We start from the raw sequence: 15,909 nt of genomic DNA, 5'->3' as shown, positions 1-15,909 counted from the left end.
ACACAGTGATATTTGAGAAGTGAAATAAAGTTTATTACATTTACAGCAAATGTGCAATAATTGTTTAAACACAATTAGGCAGGTTCATACATTTGGGCACCACAAAAAAGAAATGAAATCAATATTTAGTAGATCCCCTTTTACAGAAATTACAGCCTCTAACGCTTCCTGTAGGTTCCAATGAGAGTCTGGATTTTGGTTGAAGGTATTTTGGACCATTCCTCTTTACAAAACATCTCTAGTGTCAGAATTCTAATGGTTTATTTATGCAGAAAAGCTGTCATATGTGTAGGTTTTAAGTTTTAATGCTCTGTGCAAAATTTCATCGTAAACTGTAAAGTTGGGTACTTGTTTAAAATATTGCTCTGGGACATATGTGAAGGTTGTAGATAAGTGTACTGTGTGAAGAAAAGAAAGAAGTTTAAAAGTCACATTACAGCAGCAATCATATATATATATATATATATATATATAATATAATATTCTAATATATATATAACTGAGCAAATATATATATATATATATATATATATATATATATATATATATATATATATATATACATTTGCTCAGTTATTACATATAAATATTAATAATCAATACAGTCCTTCTAAAGAAAGCAAGAATTATTGTTAAACTCTATAATTACATATAATAGAATTTATTACTTTGAATTACATGACATGCTGGATTCTGCCAGTGATAGTGTGAGACAGTAAAACTTTCATAAGATTGTTTTAATTCTGAAACTAGAAGATTGGTAATATGTTCTTCTTGCTTGAAGGCCGTCTCAGCTAGCAGAACATTGATAGCTGATAATGTATGCTATGTTTTGGGAAAAGGCCTCATAAAATATAAAACAAAAAGAAGGGTCTTTCCCAATTATTTAAAAATAATTAAATACTGACATCTGCCGGGGGGGGGGGGGGGGGGGATTATTAAATGTATTTATTCATAAGAAATACAAATATATATAGAAAATCATTTTATATTATTGAGTTTTATTATGCAATTATATAATTCATTGTTTTAAGAAGAATTATATAGTAAACTTATATTTAAATAAGTATATTGGAAGCCCTGTGTACTTAAATAAGCCTTACATTACTCTATCTGTAATTCACATATTGTTTGGTTCAACATGCCCTATTTCTTGTTTGGGAAAGGACAGACACATTCCAAACTAATTAGCAGAAGGACACATTATCATAAATGTGTCATGAATTACATTGTTTAATGTTTGAAACTCCAAATGTCTGGGGCCCATAAGTCAACCAGCAGACAGAATGGCTGGTGACATCCATTTTTATCTACTGCATCAAATATGACCTGATAAGCAAATGTCAATATGTATAAACATTGCAAACTACGTAGATTCTCACAGTTAAGATAATTAAGGTATTCAAAACAAAAAAGTGTTACGGGTATTTTAAATGTCAAAGATAGCGAGTTACACACGGACGTTTCAGCCAATCAGAACCTGGGATTTAGGGAACTTCCAGATTAGGCAACCATATTGCATCCTATCACTATAAAAGTAGGAGGTGAAAGCTCATAGTTTGCACTAGCTTACCAATCTGAGAAGACACACGAGACAGAAGCTACCTTCCCATACGTGGTTCTAGATGCTGAAGAGATGACAGAGAAGGGGCAATATGCTTAATATTCTGGTGATTTACTTTATTTATTTTTCAGCATTAAGTTCTGTTAAGATGTTAGCAAGAAGTTTTTACTAGAAGCTATTTTTTATGCACTTTCTTTAAGAAGATTGCTACAAGTTTTTACACAGCTACTAGATACACAGGCAGCTATTGATACAGATGAGACTACTTTTGATTTTATTCTACATAACACATATAAAACTGTTATATTATTTTTGTGAATGTGCTTAAAAGATTAATGATTGCTTGGCTATAAAGGCCTTGATGAGATGGAATACTGTAAGGAAACGCTACTTGGAACTGTTCATATTTTGTATATACAGTATGCTGTATGATAAGCAATTCCTGGACATTGGTCTCCAGAATCTGCTGATACTGAGTGGAATCAATGTGTCCCTCAACTTTGACAAGATTCCCAGTCCCTGCACTGGCCACACAGCCCCACAGCATGATGGAACCACCACCATATTTTACTTTAGGTAGCAGGTGTTTTTCTTGGATTCCTTTATTTTTTTTTCCTCTAGGTATAACACACCTTGTTAAGCCCAAATAACTAAATTTTAGTTTCATTAGTCCACAGCACCTTATTCCAAAATGAAGCCGGCTTGTTTGTGCTGCGGACAGAGAAAAGGCTTCCTCTGCATACAGCATCTCCTTGTGTAAAGTGCGCAGAATGGTTAAACGATGCACAGTGTAGATCTTTGGTGCTGGTCTGTGGGTTGACTCTGACTGTTCTCACCATTCGTTGCTTCTGTTTATCTGAGATTTTTCTTAGTCTGCCACTTCGAGCCTTAACTTGAACTGAACCTGTGTTCTTCCATTTCCTCAATATGTTCCTAACTGTGGAAACAGACAGCTGAAATATCTGAGCCAGCTTTCTGTATCCTTCCCCTAAACCATGATGGTGAACAATCTTTGTCTTCAGGTCATTTGGGAGTTGTTTTGAGACCCCCATGTTGCTAGTCTTCAGAGAAATTTAAAAGAGGAGGGAAACTTACAATTGACCCCCTTAAATACTCTTTCCTATAATTGGATTCACCTGTGTATATATGTTAGAGGTCACTGAGCTTACCAAGCCAATTTGAGTTCCAATAATTAGTTCTAAAGGGTTTGGAATCAATAAATGACAACAGTGCCCAAATTTATGCACTTGCCTAATTTTATTTAAACCATTATTGCACACTTTCTGTAAATGCAATAAACTTAAAATTTCACTTCTCAAATATTACTGTTTGTATCTCCTATATGATATACTAGCTGATGGCCCAGCATTGCCCAGTTATGTCTTTGGCTGGTGTTGTCTCTGCCCACTTTTTCCAGCCCTAACACACAATGGGCCTGATGCTATTCCAGGTGCTAAGTAGCTTGCAGATGCGAGCTACTTGTCACCTTGCCATCGCACGAGGATTACCGGCAAATCCTATTGCCAGTTTCACTCGTGCGATGGCCGATCGTTAGGGAGCATTACTCAGGCGAAAGCCTGAGCGATGCTCCCTATTACCGGGCGATGTGGAGCGAGGTTTACCCTGTGGAGCTGTCCATCAGCACCACGGCCTCGCTCCCCACACATGCGCACAACCCGCCGAACATCGCATATGTTAAAAAGGGGTGCTGGGAAAAAAGGGTGCGGGGTTTTAAACGATAAACATGGATAACGTTTAAAAATATAATGTACTATATTTCATTTAAAAATAATGTTTTATAAAGTTATAAATCATTAAATAATGTGCATGAAATCAGAAATTGTGAAAACGTTAATCTTCCGTTTAAAAAGTGAAGTGTATAATAACGTTTAAAAAAAAAAAAATTAGTAAGTAACCCTCCCTGTACCTACCCCTAACCCCTAGACCCCCGTATTGGTGCCTAAACCTAAGACCCCCCTGGTGGTGCCTAAACCTAAGACCCCCCCTGGTGGTGCCTAAACCTAAGACCCCCCTGGTGGTGCCTAGCCTACACCTAAGACCCCCCTGGTGGTGCCTAAACCTAAGACCCCCCTGGTGGTGCCTAAACCTAAGACCCCCCTGGTGGTGCCTAAACCTAAGACCCCCCTGGCGGTGCGTAAACCTAAGACCCCCTTGGTGGTGCCTAAACCTAAGACTCCCCTGATGGTGCCTAAACCTAAGACCCCCCTGGTGGTGCCTAAACCTAAGACCCCCCTGGCGGTGCCTAAACCTAAGACCCCCCTGGTGGTGCCTAAACCTAAGACTCCCCTGATGGTGCCTAAACCTAAGACCCCCCTGGTGGTGCCTAAACCTAAGACCCTCCTTAGTGATCACTGTATTGTGTGTAGAATAATGTTTTAGAAACAGTAAGGGATAAAATATATTACAATTTACGTTACGTACTGATCGCTTTATTTTGTGAATAATAATGTTTTACAAACAGTAAGGGATAACATTTAAAATAATGTTTTATTGAAATAGGAAACGTAAATCATCACAAGCAGTTATAAAACATTAAAAATCTTTGGGCGCCGTTGAAAAAAGTTATTATTCTCGGGCGCCCTTTTTTCCTGTTCGGCGCCCAGTAAATGATATTTATAATGGGAGTGAATGGCGGCGCCCGATTTGTCCACTAGCCTCCTGCGCCCTTTTTTACTGTTTCCCCCGAACATCCACTGCCATCTTCTACCGCTGCATCTGGGGGTCTCCTTTAATAAGGAGACCCCCAGAGCTCCCCGCCGGCCGCCGCTCTTCTCCGTAACCCCCCCCCCCCCACGTAGCTACAAAGTTAATTGTAAGCAATTTTCTTACCGCCGCTTTACACCCGCCGGCCGCCGCATCTCACCTCAAGTCCCCGCTGTGTAATTACAGTGTACGAGTTACTGTAATTACACTCGCTAATAACACAGTCCCAGCAAAGCATCATTCAATCAGCCACCGGGGCTCCCCATTGGTTCACAGGCTGAGCCATTTTCATTGGTCAAGCCTGTGAATCAATGGGGAGCCCCGGCGGCTGATTCAAAGATGCTTTGCCGGGACTCTGTTATTAGCGAGTGTAATTACAGTAGCTCGTACACTGTAATTACACAGCGGGGACTTGCGGCGAGATGCGGCGGCTGGCGGGTGTAAAGCGGCGGTAAGAAAATTGCTTACAATTAACTTTGTAGCTACGTGGGGCACTGAGGGGGGTTGCGGAGGAGAGCGGCGGCCGGCGGGGAGCTCTGGGGGTCTCCTTATTAAAGGAGACCCCCAGATGCAGCGGCGATGACGTGCATTAGCATGTTTAGACCTGCTTTTTGCAGGTCTAAGCTAATGCTCATGTTTGACGGGAAGCATTGCTTCCCGGAGGCATGCAAAGTGTAATAGGATAGGGTGTAAAGAACTTAGTGGGCGATAATATCACCCAAGCGAGTTCTTTTAGCACCCTGCCTAGGGCTAAATGCAATTGGCTCAGGCGACTTTATAGTCGCCTGATTATCGGACTCACCAGCGTTTAACACTGGCGAGTCTGACAATTGCATCAGGCCCAATTACTCAATCACCTAGTTTGTGAAATTTGTGGTCTTTGGCATCACTAATTTGCATTGAAATGAAACAAATCTGATTGGCAGTTTGTGGCTCTACCTCCTTTTTGGAATTTGAACACCAGTCACCCAATGACCAACTGTACCAGGTTTGAGGCATGTGCCAATAACAGTGCTAGAATGGCAGCAAATTTTTGTATTTGTCTCCACCCACTGATGACCCAGTGTTGCTCGGTTATGTATTTGACTGGTTTTGACTCTGCCCACTTTTCCTAATTCTAACACACAATCAATTAATCATGGCTGTGTGTGGCTCCACCCCCTTTTCTCAAATTAAACCCTAGTCACCCAATGACCAACTGTACCAGGTTTGATGCTTGTGCCATTAACAGTGCAAGAATGGCAGCACTGAAATATTCCCCTGGAAAATCAATAGGTACATTTTGATTTTGGCTGCAGTTTACAATTTCTCAGTAAAATTAAAATTTGTATTTGTCTCGGCCCACTCATGACCCCGTGTTGCCCGCTTATGTATTTGGCTGGTGTTGGCTGTGCCCACTTTTCCTAACCCTAACACACAATTAATCAATTACTCAATTACCAAGTTTGTGAGCTTTGCGGTGTTTGGCATCATTAATTAGCATTGGAATGAAACAAATCTGATTGGCTGTTTGTAGATCCACCCTCTTTCTCAATTTGTACCCCAATCACCCAATGACCAACTGTACCAGGTTTGAGTGCCATTAACAGTGCAAGGATGGCAACTATTACATATCCCCCTTGAAAAATCGATAGGTGAATTTTAATTGGCTTTTGTAGGCTCCACCTGGTTTTCTGAGTATTAATCCCAGTCACCCAGTGACAAACTGTGCAAAGTTTGAGAACTCTAACATTAACAGTGTAGGAATGGCTGCAGTTTAGATTTTCCCAGTACAATTTGTATTATTTCTCTGCCCACTGATGACCCGGTGTTTCCTGGTTATGTATTAATTGGCTTTTGTAGGCTCCTCCCAGTTTTCTGAATATTAATCCCAGTCACCCAGCGACCAACGGTGCAAAGTTTGAGAACCCTACCATTAACAGTGTAAGAATGGCTGCAGTTTACATTTTCCAGTGAAATTTGTATTTATCTCCGCCCCCTTTTTGGTTATGGGAATAAAAGGTATCCTATACTTTATTCCAGGTAATGTACTATGTGTGTGCCAAATTTCATTCAAATCCAATTAAGCCATTTTTGCGTGATCGAGTAACAAACATCCAAACATTCAAACATCCGGACTTTCCCATTTATAATATTAGTAGGATTGTTATAGCATGTCATTATTTTGCACTAGCTGGACGCCCGGCGTTGCCCGGGTATGTATTTGGCTAGTGTTGGCTCTGCCCACTTTTCCTAACCCTAACACACAATTACTTAATGACTAAGTATGTGAGCTTTGCGGTCTTTGGCATCAATAATTTGCTATGAAATAAAATTAATCTAATTGGATGTGGCTCCACCCCTTTTCTGAATTTGAACCCCAATCACCAGATGGCCAACTGTACCAGGTACAGGTGATTAACAGTGCAAGAATGGCAGCAATTAAATATTCCCCTTACAAATCAATAGGTGGATTTTGATTGGCTTTTATAGGCTCCACCCACTTTTCTAAATATTAATCCCAGTCACCCAGTGACCAACTGTGCAAAGTTTGAGAACCCTACCATTAACAGTGTAAGAATGGCTGCAGTTTACATTTGCGCAATGAAATTTGTATTTTTCTCCACTCACTTATTTCCTAACATTGTTCAGGTATGTATTTGGCTGGTTTTGGCTCCGCCTACTATTTCTAACCCTAACACATAATTACTCAATAACCAAGTTTGTGAGCTTTGCGGTCTTTGGCATCAATAATTTGCATTGAGATGAAACAAATCTGATTGGCTGTTTGTGGCTCCACCCCTTTGTCTGCATTTGAACCCCAGTCACCCAATGACCAACTGTACCAGGTTTAAGGCTTGTGCCATTAACAGTGCAAGAATGGTAGCAATTACATATTCCCCTTGAAAATCAATACGTGAATTTTGATTGGCTTTTGTAGGCTCCACCCACTTCTCTGAATATTAATCCCAGTCACCCAGAGACCAATTGTGCAAAGTTTGAGAACCCTACCATTAAAAGTGTAGGAATTGCTGCAGTTTACATTTTCTCAGTGAAATTTGCATTTGTCTCCGCCTACTGATGACCCGGCATTGCCCGATTATGTATTTTGCAGGTGCTGGCTGCGCCCACTTTTCCTAACCCTAACACACAATTAATCAATTACTCAATGACCAAGTTTGTGAGCTTTGTGGTCTTTGGCATCAATAACCTGCATTAAATGAAACAAATCATATTGGCTGTTTGTGGCTCCACCCCCTAATAAATTTAACCACTTCACCACTGAGGGGTTTTACCCCCTGAGCACCAGAGCAATTTTCACCTTTCAGCGCTCCTTCCATTCATTCGTCTATAACTTTATCATTACTTATCGCAATGAAATGAACTATATCTTGTTTTTTCCGCCACCAATTAGGCTTTCTTTAGGTGGGACATTATGCCAAGAATTATTTTATTCTAAATGTGTTTTAACCTCCTTGCCGGTTATCCCGAACTCAGTTCGGGGTAACCTGCGCAGGAGGATTTCTCAGGCCCCGCTGGGCCGATTTGCATAATTTTTTTTTGTTACAAGCAGCTAGCACTTTGCTAGCTGCTTGTAACTTCCGATCACCACCGCTCGCTGCCGATCCGCCGCAATCCGCCGCGCCGAGCCGCTCCCCCCGCCCCAGACCCCTGCGCTGCCTGGCCAATCAGTGCCAGGCAGCGTTGAGGGGCGGATCGGGATTCCCTATGACGTCCGTGGCGTCATCCCGCCCTGTCGCCATGGCGACCGGGGAAGCCCTGCAGGAAATCCCGTTCTCAACGGGATTTCCTTCATACTCTGATCGCCGAAGGCGATCGGAGTGGGTGGGGGGATGCCGCCGGTCAGCGGCTATCATGTAGCGAGCCCTCGGCTCGCTACATAATTTAAAAAAAAAAAAAAAACCTCCTGCGCTGCCTCCTTGCCGGAGGTATTGAACCGCCAAGGAGGTTAATGGGAAAATAGGAAAAATGTGTGAAAAAAATTAATTATTTTTCAGTTTTCGGCCATTATAGTTTTTAAATAATGCATGCTACTGTGATTAAAACCCATGAAATGTATTTGCCCTTTTGTCCCGGTTATAAAACCATTTAAATTATGTCCCTATCACAATGTTTGGCGCCAATATTTTATTTGGAAATAAAGGTGCATTTTTTTCAGTTTTGCGTCCATCCCTAATTACAAGCCCATAGTTTATAAAGTAACAGTGTTATACCCTCTTGACATAAATATTTAAAAAGTTCAGTCCCTAAGGTAACTATTTATGTTTTTTTTTAATTGTAAATTTTTTAATTTTTTTTTAATTACAAAAAAAATAAAATGGGGAGTGTGGGAGGTAATGAGTTAATTTTTAGTGTAAAACTAATTTATTTCTATGTAAAAAATGCTTAGGGTGTAGTTTTACTATTTGGCCACAAGATGGCAACAGTAACTTTTTGTTTATTGCCACCTGCGAGCGTCCTTCCGGAGTACTAGGAGGCTGAGAGTTTTTTTTTTTTTCACAATGATCGCGCTGCCCATCGGAGAGCAACGGATCATTGCGGGGCTTAGATCAACGAACGGGAATGGATTTTCCCGTTCATTGATCTCCGGGCGAGCGGGCGGCGGCGTGTTTACTAGCGGCGGGCGGCGTGTTTACGAGCGGGAGCGCGGACAGCGGCGGGAACGCGGAAAGTACGGATTTCTCCGTCCCTAGTGGTTAAAGGATGGAAAAAGGGACGGAGAAATTCGTACGGGCGGGGGTAAAGTGGTTAAACCCCAGTCACCCAATGATCAACTGTACCAGGTTTGAGGCTTGTGCCATTAACAGTGCAAGAATGGCAGTAATGAAATATGCCCCTGAAAAACCAATAGGTAATTTTTTATTGCCTTTTGTAGGCTCCACCCACTTTTCTGAATATTAATCCCAGTCACCCAGTAACCAACTGTGCAAAGTTTGAAAACCCTACCATTAACAGTGTAAGAATGGCTGCTGTTTACTTTTTCAATGGGAAAGTTCGGATGTTTGGATGTTTGGATGTTTAGATGTTTGGATGTTTGTTACTCGATCACGCAAAAATGGCTGAACGGATTTGAATGAAATTTGGCACACACATAGTACATTACCTGGAAAGTATAGGATACTTTTTATTCCCATAACCAAAAAGGGGGCGGAGACAAATACAAATTTCACTGGAAAATGTAAACTGCAGCCATTTGATTAATTGTGTGTTAGGGTTAGAAAAGTAGGCACAGCCAACACCAGCCAAATACATAAAAAGGCAACTCCAGGTCATAAGTGGGCGAAGACAAATACAAATTTTTACTGGGAAAATGTAAACTGCAGCCATTCTTACACTGTTAATGGTAGGGTTCTCAAACTTTGCACAGTTGGTTACTGGGTGACTAGGATTAATATTCAGAAAAGTGGGTAGAGTCTATAAAAGCCAATCAAAATTAACCTATTGATTTTCAAGGGGAATATTTACATAGCTGCCATTCTTGCACTGTTAATGGCACAAGCCTCAAACCTGGTACAGTTGATCATTGGGTGACTAGGGTTCAATTTCAGAAAGAGGGTGGAGCCACAAACAGCCAATTAGATTTGTTTCATTCCAATGCAAATTATTGATGCCAAACACTGCAAAGCTCAAAAAATTGGTAATTGAGTAATTGATTAATTGTGTGTGAGGGTTAGAAAAGTGGGCACAGCCAACACCAGCCAAATACATAAGCGGGCAATGCCGGGTCATAAGTGGGCGGAGACAAATACAAATTTTACTGGGAAAATGTAAACAGCAGCCATTCTTACACTGTTAATGGTAGGGTTCTCTAAATTTGCACAGTTGGTTACTGGGTGACTACCCCAGTCACCCAGTATGCCTAATATTCAGAAAAGTGGGTGGAGCCTACAAAAGGCAATAAAAAATTACCTATTGATTTTTCAGGGGAATATTTAATTGCTGCCATTCTTGCACTGTTAACGGCACAAGCCTCAAACCTGGTACAGTTGATCATTGGGTGACTGGGGTTTAATTTTATAAAAAGGGGTGGAGCCACAAACAGCCAATACGATTTGTTTCATTTTAATGCAGGTTATTGATGCTAAAGACCGCAAAGCTCACAAACTTGGTAATTGAATCATTGATTAATTGTGTGTTAGGGTTAGGAAAAGTGGGCACAGCCATCACCTGCAAAATACATAATCGGGCAATGCTGGGTCATCAGTAGGCGGAGACAAATGCAAATTTCACTGAGAAAATGTAAACTGCAGCAATTCTTACACTTTTAATGGTAGGGTTCTCAAACTTTGCACAATTGGTTACTGGGTGACTGGGATTAATATTCAGAGAAGTGGGTGGAGCCTACAAAAGCCAATCAAAATTCACGTATTGATTTTCAAGGGGAATATGTAATTGCTACCATTCTTGCACTGTTAATGGCACAAGCCTTAAACCTGGTACAGTGTCAGTTGGTCATTGGGTGACTGGGGTTCAAATTCAGACAAAGGGGTGGAGCCACAAACAGCCAATCAGATTTGTTTAATTTCAATGCAAATTATTGATGCCAAAGATCGCAAAGCTCACAAACTTGGTTATTGAGTAATTGTGTGTTAGGGTTAGAAATAGTAGGCGGAGCCAACACCAGCCAAATACATACCGTATATACTCGCATATAAGCCGACACGCATATAAGCCGACCCCCCAACTTTTACCTACAAAAACAGACAAAAATGATTGACCCCCATATAAGCCGGGGGTAGGAAATGCTGGATTGGTGCAGGCCGCATGATCCCCCCAGTGTGTCCCAGTATAGCTAGTATAGTGCCCAGTATGGGTAGGTAGTGCCTCAGTATAGCTAGTATAGTGCCCAGTATGGGTAGGTAGTGCCCCAGTATAGCTAGTATAGTGCCCAGTATAGCTAGTGTAGTGCCCCAGTATAGCTAGTATAGTGCCCCAGTATAGCTAGCATAGTGCCCAGTATAGCTAGTATAGTGCCCAGTTTAGCCAGTAAAGTGCCCAGTATAGCTAGTAAACTGCCCAGTATAGCCAGTAAAGTGTCCAGTATAGCGAGTATAGTGCCCAGTATAGCTAGTATAGTGCCCAGTTTAGCCAGTAAAGTGCCCAGTATAGCCAGTATAGTGCCCAGTATAGCCAGTATAATGCCCAGTATAGCTAGTAAACTGCCCAGTATAGCCAGTAAAGTGTCCAGTATAGCAAGTATAGTGCCCAGTTTAGCCAGTATAGTGCCCAGTATAGCCAGTATAATGCCCAGTATAGCTAGTAAACTGCCCAGTATAGCCAGTAAAGTGTCCAGTATAGTAAGTATAGTGCCCAGTTTAGCCAGTATAATGCCCAGTATAGCTAGTAAACTGCCCAGTATAGCCAGTAAAGTGTCCAGTATAGCAAGTATAGTGCCCAGTTTAGCCAGTATAATGCCCAGTATAGCTAGTAAACTGCCCAGTATAGCCAGTAAAGTGTCCAGTATAGCAAGTATAGTGCCCAGTTTAGCCAGTATAATGCCCAGTATAGCTAGTAAACTGCCCAGTATAGTCAGTAAAGTGTCCAGTATAGCAAGTATAGTGCCCAGTTTAGCCAATATAGTGCCCAGTATAGCCAGTATAATGCCCAGTATAGCTAGTAAACTGCCCAGTATAGCCAGTAAAGTGTCCAGTATAGCAAGTATAGTGCCCAGTTTAGCCAGTATAATGCCCAGTATAGCTAGTAAACTGCCCAGTATAGTCAGTAAAGTGTCCAGTATAGCAAGTATAGTGCCCAGTTTAGCCAGTATAGTGCCCAGTTTAGTGATCCCCGTCCGCCCGCAGATCCCTCCGCGGCCGCCGCTGCTATTACCTCTTCAGCCGGCGGCCACTTCCTCTACTGCGGGTGCTCCTCTCGCTCTGCTCGCCGTGTATCACAGCAGCGCGCCCGGCGCTGCTGCTGTGACGAGGCAGGAGAGAGCGGTTCCCCTGGTAACGGCGACGCCGTTACCAGGGGAACCGCTCTCTCCTGCCTCGTCAAAGCAGCAGCGCCGGGCGCGCTGCTGTGATACACGGCGAGCAGAGCAGAGCGAGAGGGGCACCCGCAGTAGAGGAAGCGGCCGCCGGCTGAAGAGGTAATAGCAGCGGCGGCCGCGGAGGGAGGGAGCGAGCGGGAGGGAGGAAGCGAGCGGGCGGGGGGCGCCGCGGACCACCACCACCACAATAGAGACTCGCATACAAGCCGACCCCCCAACTTTTGACCCCCTTTTTGGGGGTCAAAAAATCGGCTTGTATGCGAGTATATACGGTACCTGAACAATGTTAGGAAATAAGTGGGTGGAGAAAAATACAAATTTCATTGTGCAAATGTACACTGCAGCTATTCTTACACTGTTAATGGTAGGGTTCTCAAACTTTGCACAGTTGGTCACTGGGTGGCTGGGATTAATATTCAGAAAAGTGTGTGGAGCCTATAAAAGCCAATCAAAATCCACCTATTGATTTGTAAGGGGAATATTTCATTGCTGCCATTCTTGCACTGTTAATCACCTGTACCTGGTACAGTTGGCCATTAGGTGATTGGGGTTAAATTTCAGAAAAGCTCACATACTTGGTCATTAAGTAATTGTGTGTTAGGGTTAGGAAAAGTGGGCAGAGCCAACACTAGCCAAATACATACCTGGGCAACGCCGGGCGTCCAGCTAGTATTGTAATATCGACCACTTGATCCATAGGGAAACATGGACATTACCTTGTACATCGGTTGCCCTTTCAGTTACAACTGATTGCAATTGGTGGAAAAGGGACTTAAGGCTTCTAGTTCCAATTAGATATAGTCTGAACTGGAAGGAATTGTTGTTAGAAGAAAATGGTGAGCTTTCCTGATGGCCAGGTAAGTACTGTATGTAATACTAATAATTTTACTTGGTTCAGATTTCCTTTAAAGGGAATCTGAAGTGAGAATAAACTTATGATTTAATGAATTGTATGAGTAGTAATTTAGTCAGAGAGCAATGCTATTTTCTGAAGCACTTATCTCAACCTATGTAAACCTATCATTTAAAATACAGAGTGTAATTTGTAAACTGCAAAAATTAGAGAATTATTATTATTATGTTTTATTTATATAGCGCCAACATATTCCGCAGTGCTTTACAAAGCACAATAAGACGACAAGGGGAACATAGATACACTAACAAAATCTACAACAGAGTTCCAAGCAGCACAAATATTGTGACAAAAACAGTAAACATTAGGCGGAGGACCCTGCCCTTGTGAGATTACAATCTAATGGGTAGTGGGGGACACACTAGGTAAGGGGGTGGAGGATAGATGAGGCGGTGACCCTTTGCCTCTGATTACAATGTGTCAGATAAGTACCGTATATACTCGGATACAAGTCGACCTCGTGTATAAGTCGACCCCAAAATTTGACCCGCTTAAGCTGGTATTTTTCAATGTTTCAAGTATAAGTCGGCCCACGATAGTTGATAGCTGCAGGTGGGGACTAGGAGGGTTACTGGTTCTACACTTGGGGACCTGAAGTAATGTCTGCACTTGGAAACTAGGAGAGGATAATAGCTAACTCCCCAGTTGCAGCCAGCACCTGCCCAACATTGAACCCCTGTGCCCTGTATGGCTGCAGCTGTGTCCTCCCTTCTGTGTGCCTTGTGATTCCTTAGTTTGCCCACCTATAGACCCCTCTCTCTCTCCCCCACCCCAAGTGCCCTGTATGCAGAGTGCACATTGCAGCACATCAGGCATACATTGCTAGGGCAGAGTTTCCCCTCAAACCTCCCCTCCCTTCCCAGCCGCTGTGGTGCCTCCCTGACTCTGAGTGCCCGCTGCCCTCTCCCTACGGATGTCCGCCTCTCTCTCCCCGTTACGTGAAGCAGTGTAAGCCGGGCTGACATACATTACCTAATCCCCCGCTGCGCGCTGTGTCCTCTGATCTCCTCTTCGCTGATGCTGGTAAGCGTACTATAGCGTCTCTCCCGCTTCCGGTACCATGTGACATCGGGAGTCACATGGTACCGGAAGCGGGAGAGACGCTATAGTACACTTACCGGCATCAGCGAAGAGGAGATCAGAGGACACAGCGCGCAGCGGGGGATTAGGTAATGTATGTCAGCCCGGCTTACACTGCTTCACGTAACGGGGAGAGAGAGGCGGACATCCGTAGGGAGAGGGCAGCGGGCACTCAGAGACAGGGAGGCACCACAGCGGCTGGGAAGGGAGGGGAGGTTTGTTAGGGAAACTGGCCATAATTATTAGTAGGTGGAGGCAGGAGGGAGGGAGAGCCAGAGAGGGGGGCAGTTTAGAATAGCATAATTAAGAGAAAGAGGCACCGGACCCCAGCTATAAGTTGGTAAATTTAGGACTGTCTCAAGTACAAGTCGACCCCCCCACTTTTACACTGTGAGTCAGTCCTAAATTTCTCGACTTATAGCCGAGGATATACGGTAAATAAGGGCTATAGAATGTTTTAAGCTTGTCTGAAAAGGTGTGTTTTAAGAGTGCGTTTGAAGATGTCCAGGTTTGGAGCATGACGTACAGGCTGTGTAAGAGAGTTCCAGATAAGGGATGATGCTCGTGTAAAGTCTTGGATGCGAGCATGAGAGGAGGAATGATGCAAAGTTATAGAAGTTATAGAAAAACAGCTATATAACTGAAAATAAAATACTTTTCTTTGCTACTAATGTTCTATTAATTATCAGTACTACACACATCATTCATTATATCATAAGGTCTTTTGTTGTTGTTGTTGTCGTTGTTTTTTCGCTTTAGTGACACTTTCAGAAAATACAAGTATAATATCTGTCATTAAATTAACTTTTGGCAGGTGGGACCCAGGAAGAATTTATCTCAGTGCTGGATCTGAACTACGTTGTCCCCAATACAAAGATTGAGACAATAGTCACCGTCCAAGGTGAGTAAGACCTTATATCAGGAAGAAAGTTAGTTGAACCGGTATATGTGTGATCATAATTTTACAGGTATTTTGTGCTACCCCAACATTTTTTTTTAAATTTTTTCTAATTACTATACTTTTTCTCCCCCAAACTAGGGAAAAAAAGTCTTAGGGCCCTTTTCCACTAGCGGCGTTTGCGATGCTGAATCGCAAAATCACAAACCGCTGGTGATTTTTGAAATCGCTACGGTTTGCCAAATAATATAGGAAGGTTATTTCCACTACCGCGATTCGTTTTTGCCTCAAGCGCGATCGCACTGCGGAGCGATATTTGCCGCGATTTTGCTATGCACACTACAGCATAGCAAAATCGTGAACGCAATCGCCGGAACTTACCTGCATTTTGCGATTCAGCAATCGCTAGCGTTCAGCGTGAACGCTAGCGATTGCTAGTGGAAAAGGGCCCTTATAGTCCAAATGCAGGGAGTTCCTGACTTGTGAACGCCTGCTAATATGAATCTCCAACCCGCCGCAATGTAGGAGACTCCCTGTACTGTGTCCATGTAGAGAAGATCACAAGGGGAACAACGGAGGACACAGGGGGGACACAAAGGGGCATAGAGGACAACACAAGGGGGACAGAGTTGGACACACGGGGGACACAGGAGGACACAAGTGGGACAGAGGAGGATACAGGGAGACACAAGAGGTACAAGAAGGCATGAGGTACAAAGGAGGCATAATCCACAAGA

The 15,909-nt window shown here is 42.8% G+C and overlaps 1 protein-coding gene across 1 annotated transcript in view; it reads left to right on the top strand.

Annotated features, from left to right (window-relative positions):
- LOC137562609 (A.superbus venom factor 1-like) overlaps window positions 1-15,909 on the top strand; it is a 554,872-nt gene that overhangs the window by 331,047 nt on the left and 207,916 nt on the right. The window contains exon 23 of the mRNA XM_068274112.1: window positions 15,089-15,175. Within this exon, the coding sequence (XP_068130213.1) occupies window positions 15,089-15,175 (87 nt within the window). The remainder of the gene's footprint in view (window positions 1-15,088; window positions 15,176-15,909) is intronic.

This window comes from Hyperolius riggenbachi, chromosome 3, assembly GCF_040937935.1.
Source record: "Hyperolius riggenbachi isolate aHypRig1 chromosome 3, aHypRig1.pri, whole genome shotgun sequence".
Lineage (NCBI taxonomy): Eukaryota > Metazoa > Chordata > Amphibia > Anura > Hyperoliidae > Hyperolius > Hyperolius riggenbachi.
This window is presented reverse-complemented; position numbering and strand designations above follow the sequence as displayed.